The 9,780-nt window shown below is 30.6% G+C and overlaps 1 protein-coding gene across 1 annotated transcript; it reads right to left on the bottom strand.

Annotated features, from left to right (window-relative positions):
• Positions 1-128: 128 nt before the first annotated feature.
• On the bottom strand, positions 129-6,150 carry LOC125823354 (uncharacterized). Its single transcript, XM_049502739.1, has 11 exons — positions 5,247-6,150; positions 5,037-5,091; positions 4,572-4,671; positions 4,221-4,467; positions 3,566-3,619; positions 3,322-3,461; positions 2,548-3,115; positions 2,309-2,417; positions 2,126-2,175; positions 1,163-1,303; positions 129-580 (listed from the first exon to the last, which is right to left on the bottom strand). The coding sequence occupies exons 1-11, from the start codon at positions 5,952-5,954 to the stop codon at positions 335-337; spliced, it is 2,418 nt and encodes an 805-aa protein (XP_049358696.1). The 5' UTR covers positions 5,955-6,150; the 3' UTR covers positions 129-334.
• Between the last annotated feature and the right edge of the window lie 3,630 nt (positions 6,151-9,780).

The raw sequence follows: 9,780 nt of genomic DNA on the forward strand, positions 1-9,780 counted from the left end.
GCAAAACCAAATTCATTCTTAAACAAAAATGACATAAATGAGTAAAATTTTTAACAAATAATATGTATAAACTTTTTCTCAAAATTCAATGACATATTTGAGTTTTTTTCCTTTTTCTTTCTTTTTTTAATGTAGTAATTGGAGTGCGTTAAATTTTGGCTTTGAAAAAGTACAGTTTTGGTGCCGCACTTCTCAAATAAGTATTATTCAGACAAAAAGAAAATGTCGACTGGCACCCCTCACTGTTTTCAGATGACTCCCAACACTCTTCCGTGATTTCTGGAGAAAGAGAAGATAAAAGAAAAAACACAAACAAAATCAACTATCTAGTGAACTATATTTTCTCTTCTGCCTTGGACCTCTTTGAAACTCTAAGATCAGCAAGGAGAGGTTTAGGAAGGTCAAGCAAAACATCTCGAGAACAGACATTAGATGGTGCTGAAGATCGCTTTAATATCTCAAATAAGGGAGCAGCAGCTGATGTTCCTGCAGCAGCATTTTTACCTTGACTACTTGATTTGGCTTGGAAGCTTCCAAACTTAGTTGTACTATTTCTGTTTGGAAGGTTTTCTTTCACCACCTGAAACAAAGAACATGAGTAAAATCATTGAATATCTTTGCAAACCAATATCCATTTTATAGTATTAAGTGAATAAGAACCATACAAAAGCAAGCCATGCTATGATTTCTTATAGTATTAAGTTATTTAGACTATTGAATATACATTTTCAATTAATGCTAACCTTTTCTCATATCTTGTTTCTTAACTTCTGGGGACTTTCTACTTATTACTAGGAGAAAAGTCAAATATCCTCCAGATAGGCATACTTATCCCACTGGAAATTGTGATCTACCAAGATTCTCACTGTATATAGACAAGGAAAAATATAGCATATGCTAGAGTTGGATTATATGATGATAGTGGTTGAGGAGCAGAGAGATGGGTAGAAGGGAGGGGCTTATCAAATGTGAATAATAATAATGGAGGAACATGAGCAGCACAACAACAGGCAAGTCAGGTCTCATTCCCCAATCATTTGATGAAAATAAAAAGAAATAAAAAAGATCATAGTTAGAAGCATTACAAAACTACAAAATAGTTACTATATGGGTGATCGCAAAACATCAGATGCACAAATTTGAAACTTTCATGAAGATTTACCATATCTGAAGAATCCTCTGACATTGACATTGAGCTTCGGATATTGCTGTCATCCCGTCCAAAGATGAAAGAACGAACTACAGTTGAACTTTGTTTATGGGATGATGGAAGATGATTTGTAACTCGTCCAAGAAAAGAGGACTACAGAGTAAAACAATCAGCAGATGTACACTAAGTATTAGTCATACAATGTCTAAACAAGGAATAGAGATAAAAAGAAATAATGAGGAAAAAGAAAAAGAGCTATGCAATAGTTGGACCATAGAACTTGAATATAACTGGGGGAAGAGAACTGGTGCCCAATTGCAAGGCCTTAGTGTACCAAATGGTACTTGTGCAGTTGTGCTAGGATCCAAAATAAATGAAAATATATTCCCCAGATACAGCTGCACCAACATGCTATTATCTGGTAAGTATAGAATGACATTGAGGTCCATAGTTAATCACTTCTTGAATCCCAAATCAGCAAATGGATACAAAAATAAGCTAGTTTCTTAAAATAGAGTAGACTCCAATCAAATGTGATCCTAAAAGTTTAAGTGAATGTTTCTGGATATCTTTTTATTCATGGATAAATTACACCCAACCTAAGTTTCATGTTCCTAGTTACAAAAGTAAATTAAGGGGTGTTTGGACATGTTTTTTTTAAGTATCTTACAAAGCTAAAAGTCATAAGTTGAGACTATCCAACTTTTGGCTTTTAGCTTATTTGTACTTTTTCAGTCTTAAAAGAAGTGCTTAAAAGCTATGTTGCTCCGACTCTCTAAAAATATTGCCGCACTTGGGTCGGATCCTTCAAAAATGCACTACTTTTGATGGATCCAACACACACTCGATGAAATTTTGAAGAGTCCGAGCAACATAGCTTAAAAGTACATTTCGTCTTTCCAAACATCTCAAAAAAAAAAAAAAAGAGGGTACTTGAAATAAGCCAATCCAAACACCCACTAAGACAAATTTTACCTTCAAAGAGCTTTTTTTCTTTTGATCCCCTAGCACTGTATCAAAGAACGCTGCAAAGTTGCAACAGCAATGAAAGGTAAGGAAATAATGCTGACAATTAAAACATAATAAAAAAGTACTTCACCATTCTTTTAAAAAAATCATACTTAAACAAGTATTTATAAATGTTGGGATAACACCTACAGGATGCTTTTGGTTTTCTCTTATCCGGCATAGTATTAAGTTTCTTTATAAGTTCAAATATCTCACTGGAACTTTCATCCTCAATAGGCGACGCTACAGTTGTAACCTCCTGTTTCGTGTTTAGTAAAGCTGAGTAAGTTATCAAACAAAATGAAAGAAAGTGTTTGTTAAAGCAAAGAATATAACACAAAAGGTTAATGTGATGTGTCAGTGTGTCAAATCTAACATTGCAAACTCACAGAGTTATAAAGTATGCGCTGCTTGACAACCCTCTTTTCAGTTTCCTCGTCTTCATCAGATAAGAATATATCATCTTTATCCACAAACATCTGAACTATTATTTGCTTTGCTTTTTTCGTACTCAACCGAGTAGAACTCTTAGGTACTGCATCCATGTCAGTGATGCCATTGACCTCTTTTTCACACTCTTCGCTTTCTAGTTCATCATCAACCGACATCGTCTCTTTTTGTTCTACACCACATTTTAACCGTTGCAGCAAATTTTCAGTTCCAGCTGCATCCTGCTGCTCAAGCCACTTTTGATGAAGTTCATTCCGCTTTTCATTATCAATTTTCTTTTCTTTGTAATCAATGGCAATAATATCATGGAGTTCAGCAGAATCATCAATATCATCATCGTCTTCATTATCACCAAACCGGATTAGGTCATTATCACTGTCATCTTCTTCCTCCGCTTCATCATCAACAAATGCTTTAACAGGGTCTCCCTTTGGAGAATTGCTGCCGCCGCCACCTTTTATATACGGACTAATATTCTCCTTGTCATTATCCTCCTCATCTGATGAACTTTTAAAAGGGAAATATTTTTATTTTCTGAAGTAAATTGCAATAAGGATGCTGACTTGTTTTAGCATAAAATAATAACAACAATCAAATAGACTTTTCTGTTTGTGGATATATGATTCTTTGCAAAAGAGAAAATAGGAGCTTTTCCAGCCTAGGTTGCAGTAAAATTAGATTTGCATGCATAGATACTTTCCAGAACCAATTACCTTTCATCTGGAGGGACAGAATCAAACTTCAAGTTCAAAGCAAGGAGAGACGGTGCCATTACTTCTTCTGAAGGACTAGAGACCAGGTCATCAAGTATCACATCCTTACTGCCAGTTGGTTCAGAATCATCAAATAGATCCTGACAAATTGAAAAAGCTCCAGCATTCAGATTTTCTTTGGCTATTTGCAAACCTGGTGTTACTAATAATAGCTCCCTTTTTAATAGAAAAGATAAGAAACTACCTGAGTGTCATCAACGGGAGCTCTAAATACAGCATTGGGCCTTTCATCCAAAGCCTGCAGTGAGATAATAGCAGCAGCACTTAGCAATTCATAATCTTATTCAGTTTCAAATGCCAATCTCTAATGTTTCTAGGTTCTACCACAGTTCCAAATACCATCAATATAGATTGCAGACTTCAGGCAGCATATTGACAATCTTTAACCTGGATGAGGTTGAAAAGGTACGGACTCCATGTCAATTCATAGCACAATTATGGCATTAGAGTTTAAAAGGCACGGGTCTCATGTACGCTTAGTCAAAACTAGATTTGGTTTTAAAAAAATCTGGTTAAAGTTGGTCTCTTTCCCTGAGTCATGCCTAGAAAACAGTTTCTTCCACTAACAATGTCCAGCACCTACTTCAGCCAAAGAAGGAACTAGACAAAAACTAATTCGATGTTACATTTCAACAAAAGTTACAAACAGCTCACAAAAGTTAAATAAATAAAACATGCTTATCCAAATGATTGAAAAGTAAAGGCCTTAACCAGTTCTCAAGACACTATTTGAAGTCCAAGTAAAATTCTTTTACAGATACTACCTTCAACTCAATTGTGAAAAGGAACGACATCCAGACCAGACACAAAGCTGAACTCAATGCAGCAATTTCACTTACCATTTCATCAAGAACAATTTCACAGCTTCTCTTTATTGGAGGTACTGAAATTCCATCAATATTGGAGTTTTCTGTAGTCCTACCCATTTCTGTGCCATGTGCATCCACTTTCCCTTCCGTCTCTATTTCCAGTTTGTCAACTCTCTGCTCTTCAGAATATGCACTCTTTGCGTCTACTTCCATTGTAACCTCTCTCAAAGCACTAAACATGTGAATGGAATCGTTGCTTATTAGCATCGCGGTCCTGCTAGCAAAATAACATAGAAATGTATAGATAAGAAGTGAGAAACCACAACCTAAAAAGATTTTTTAATAAGACACATATTTGCTTAAATGTCAACTACTACCGACTTTTTCGAGATTTCAAGCTTCCTTTTCCGAATCTTCTCCAGCACCGAGGATATTGGCTTATGTACAACTGGTATAGGCTTAAATGTTGCATCCTTACTTTCTGATCAAGTTAGGAAAAATAACATGTGAGTTCCATGATGTCTGACACAGTTGGTACAAGCACACATTTTCCATTAGAAAGAAGATCTACTCCCTCTATCACAATTTATATGACACTATTTTAAGAAGCTTCAAAATGGTTGACACCATTCTATTTCCATACAACTTTAGCAAGTTCCAAAAATCCAAATTTATTAAACTATTCCAATCTTTCAACTTTAGTATAAGTTTTCTTCATCGAATCAACATTTCAATCATACTTTCATAGTTTATTCAACTATCACTAACATAATACAAATGAAAAATTAAACTTTCGCATCCAATCAAAATTGGACAGAGGAAGTACTAAAAACAGTATATACAGACCTCGCAATAATCGCTGAGTATCAACATGAAGCTGCCGACAAAATGCTTTATTTTCCTGTATGTCAACAAGTAAATCCAAGAATGTCAAACTAACATATGCACATGCAAGCATTAGCACAAATTACAAAGTTGTGTATACATAAATAAACCACAACAACTATGCCTCAAGATAGACGATTGAGTATCAGATATTTTATCTGCTCAACAAACCTTTTCTTCTCTTCTTTTGTTCGAAGCCAGTTCTTTAGACTTCACTTCTCTACCAATGTCACCTTTAGATCTCTTCTTCTTATTTTTCTTTTTGTCATCTCCTTCATCTAGTTGTAATCCCAATTTCTCCATATTCATATCCCCAATTTCTTCATGAATCTCTTTTGTCACATCACCAGATACCAAATCTTCCCCAATTTCTCTACTTTGTTTATGTTCTTTGCCATGAGACTGATCATCGTCCTCACCAAATTCTAGAGATCTTTTAACCTCTTGGCACTGCTGACCAGAAACGAGAACATCCTTGTCATCAAAGTCCTCACTATGCTTCTCATCAGAAACAGGCTCTAATCTGATCTCAATTTCGCTGTTTTGTAGTGATAGGAGTTCAGTAGAATCAGCAGAATCTTGTTGGGCTTCCCTACTATCACCGCCCTTTTCCTCAGAAACAGATCCAACTCTTATCTCATCCTCGGTGCCCTGTGATGAGACAGGTTCAGGTTCAGTTGAATCAACAGAATCTTCTTCTAAAGCTTCCAATTTGGAAAAATCAACCTTAGGAAAGTCAAAGACGCCGTCTATTGGGGGACGATGTTGATTTTTGGAGGCTGCTAGAGCTTTCTTTAAACGTTTGAACCTCGGACGGCGGACGTCCGGCGAAACGTCCTTCGGCATGTAAAAGGACTGATAATCGTCATCGCTTTCCATGAATCAGTTGGATCAAAATGGGACTGAGAAATGGAGATGAGGGGATACTGGATGTGTGAAGAACAAAAAAGTGGATCTTATTTGTGAAATGATGAAAGTGGGGAGCGGTAAAGATTGAAATGGAGATTAGGGTTTTAGCGCCAAATAATTCGAATTTTCACCAAAGATTACCGCCAAATGGCTGAATTTGTGCTTCCGCCGCCTACTCCTATTTGGAAACGGTAATTGGAGGTTGGCCATATAATTACTTGGTCAAAGAATAATTGAATGTAATAGGCATGGGATATTGGGTTATAAATTATTGGTAATTGCATGCTTGATTACACATTACTACTTTTTAATATTTTACTTTTATTTCTATATTTATTTTTTGTTTTTCTTTATTATTCTAAAATTATAATTTTTGTTTTATATTATTTATATTTTATTTCTCATTCTCAATTGTCATTTCATGTAATTTTTGTATTATCTAAAAAACATTATTTTTTATGCTTATTTTTTTTCATTAGCATAATTTTACTAGTATTCTAATATTTTAAACTAAAGTAGAATTCATTATTGAATAAGGTTATAAACTTACGTTTTTTTTTTCTTTTAAATCATATTTATGTGTGTTATTGCTGAAATTTGACATATATAAATTTTTAATAAAAAAAAGGTCATTGAGCCTATTTATTAAGAAATGAACAAAATGTTTACAAGAAATACATGCCCAAATTGACCCAAATGAAAAGAAAACAAAACATATAAAGGACAAAAGCAAAACAATAGAAAAATCAAATCTATATATCGATATATCTATATATATATATATATATCTATATAATAGGAGAAGTGATAGCGCCTACGTATCAACACCACAAAAAATGAGGTTTTAAAAATAATTAAAAATTATTATTAATTACATTATTATAAATTACTGTTTTATTTTAAAAAAAAAAACTGTAAAGACGGTTTTTTATTTTATAAAAAATGTATAACTTCCCAAGTTTTTCTAAAAAAAATAAAAAATATACATAACCATACTTGAAGCGGTTTTATCTCATAAGTATAAGTAATAGCCTTTTGTACTCCTTTTTTCTCTTGAAATCAAAATCAGTTGCCATGACATAAAAATTTGGAAATTGTGAGTTCTTCTATAATTGTTATGCCGCTACAATAGGCTATCATTAGGGACACTAGCCATGTAAGTTTAATTGATAAAATTATTTATTTGCTTTTTAATTTTGATTTTAGTGATAAATTCTCTCATAAATTTTAGTGATGGATTCATATTTTTCTTACTTAAGATTTCTCATTCTACTAACTTTAATTGTGAATAAAATTGCATAATACTTTTAGTTTTATTTGGACTCTTTAGATGACACAGTTTTGGATTCTAAATTGAAACAATACCCACTAAGTAGTAGTTTATAAGTTTTACATATAGACGAGTGAATATGTTGATTGCAAGAAAGAACACGAGATTATATGTAAATATTGAGTTATTGAAGTAATTATTGCAAATTGTTCGCTTTTGTTGATTATATTTTTCTTTTTTTTTTGTTGTTTATAATTTTTAATGATATTAAGTTTTTTTCGTTTTGCAGGATTTGTTCAGAATATTGTGACTATCTTTTAATTCTGAATAAAATAAAAAAATAATTTTTAAATTTTTTGATAAATGATACATATGCAACAATTCTTTGACACAACTATTATACCCATCTTCTTAATGCATTTCATTGTAATAAAAATTAAAAGTTATAGAATTATCTTTCTTATATATCTTTATCCATTCAACGTATTATCCGGAATTGATAAATATTTATGAAAATATCATTCAGCTGAAGCATTATATAGTACTTATATATATATATATATATATATATATATATATATATATATATATATATATATATATAGAGAGAGAGAGAGAGAGAGAGAGAGAGAGAGAGAGAGAGAGAGAGAGAGAGAGAGAAAATATCATATAATTGATATATGACTTTTCGAAAAAATCAAAGATAAAAATTTAAAATTTGAATAACATGCCTACAATTTGATATTCAAGTGATTAAATTTTTTTGGTTTTTTGGTTAGCATATTATCATGATCATAGGACTTTTCTTAGTTATAGTTTGTTTTAATGTAATGATTAACTTTTCTTATATCTTTATTATTATTCTAACAAGAGGGTAATATGAGTATGTTATGCATGATTTTGAATAATTTTGAATAAAATTCTCTCAAATAAACTTTAGTATATTATCTTATAATAATAAGTATAAGTTAGAAATTATCAATAAATCAATATTTCTGTGTTAAAAGAATTATAATATCAAAATGATTAATACAAAATGAATTTTTACTTACAATAACAATCGAAAAGAAATGCAACAACGAAATTGAGAAGCTCTTTATCAATCTGTTTTTTTTTTTTGGATAAACAAGTGATTTTGAGATTTCCCCATTCATTCTTGCATTCTTTATGAGAAAAATAATTCAAGCTATCAGTTAAAAAATATTTGAGCCTTTTTTTTATTTGAAAGAGAAAAAAATGATATAATAAAAAAGGATAATATTATTTAAAATGTAACATAATAACAGCTATAAAAGATAATATTATTAAAAAATTTAACATAATAACAGTTATACAGTTTCCAGAATTTTCAAATTTGAATTCTAAATGGCAGTTTTTTTACATTTAAAAATTAATTCAATTTTATTATTTAAAATTAACATCCAATTCCATATCCTCAATATATAAACCCACGAATGAAAGCTTCTTTTAAAATTTATCATCTTAAATAATATTTAATATTTTGAAGTTTTATATCAATTTTTTTTCTTATTTGCATTTAAAAATAATTATTTTTTTAGAAAATACAACTTATTATGTTCTATCTTTAATGATAAAATAATAATAATAATAATGATGATGATAATAATAATAATAATAATAATAATAATAATAATAATAATAATAATAATAATAATAATAATAATAATCTATAATAATAATAAAGTAAATTTTTTAAAAAAACATCCAACTAAATATGGTGTTTTAATCTTTATTTTGAAAAAGAAGAAGTAGTTATCCAATTAAATAGGGAGTTTTAAAACTTCCCATTACACTCCTACTTCTAAGCAAATTGAAAACTTTTAAATTAAAATTATCTATTTAAAAACCCACGTATGAAAGTTTCTTTTAAAACTTCTTATTTAAATATTGTTTAATATTTTAAGTTTTTATCAGATTTTTTTTCTTATTTGAATTTTAAAATAAACATTTTAAAATAAAATATAACCTATAATCTATAGGTTCTATCTTTTCAGATAAAAAAAATTGAACTAATAATAATAATAATAATAATGTATTAAATTTTAAGAAACATCCAACTAAATATAGAATTTTAATCTTTATTTTTGGAAACAATATAATTTTCCAAGGATTCTCTCAAATGGATTATGGTTCTTCAAGTTTTCAAGTCTCCTCACCCAATTTCAAAGCTAGGGTTCATTAAGGTATGTGAGAAGTTAATCAATGGATCCTTTTTCATCCATTGAGTCCCAAGGATTTCTCTAGTTTCCTCTTCTATGATTTCAACCCAAATTCTAGGGATTTGCATAATTTCTCATGGGTTCACTTGTTTATGACTAAATTCATTATATTTGATCTTATCATGCATGATTTTATCACAATTTCATGTTTTCAATATCATACGAATCCATGTTATATGACTACTTTATGAATATAACTATATTTTGAGATTATGCATGCATCATGAAATTGATAAATTTATGAATCAAGGATACTTTTAGATAAAGTATCACTATGTTTTATGAA

This window comes from Solanum verrucosum, unplaced genomic scaffold, assembly GCF_900185275.1.
Source record: "Solanum verrucosum unplaced genomic scaffold, falcon-dt-bn FXZP01000095.1, whole genome shotgun sequence".
In the NCBI taxonomy this organism is placed as follows: Eukaryota; Viridiplantae; Streptophyta; class Magnoliopsida; order Solanales; family Solanaceae; genus Solanum; species Solanum verrucosum.

Bases quoted from the DNA above. Each gene is read 5' to 3' on its own strand.
- LOC125823354 (XM_049502739.1), bottom strand. From the start codon at position 5,954: ATGGAAAGCGATGACGATTATCAGTCCTTTTACATGCCGAAGGACGTT. The intron at 3,462-3,565 runs GTAGTTTCTTAT...TCAATTTGTCAG, and splicing joins CTCCCGTTGATGACACTCAG to GATCTATTTGATGATTCTGA. The intron at 1,304-2,125 runs GTAAAATTTGTC...TTTACTCTGTAG, and splicing joins AGAAAAAAAGCTCTTTGAAG to TCCTCTTTTCTTGGACGAGT.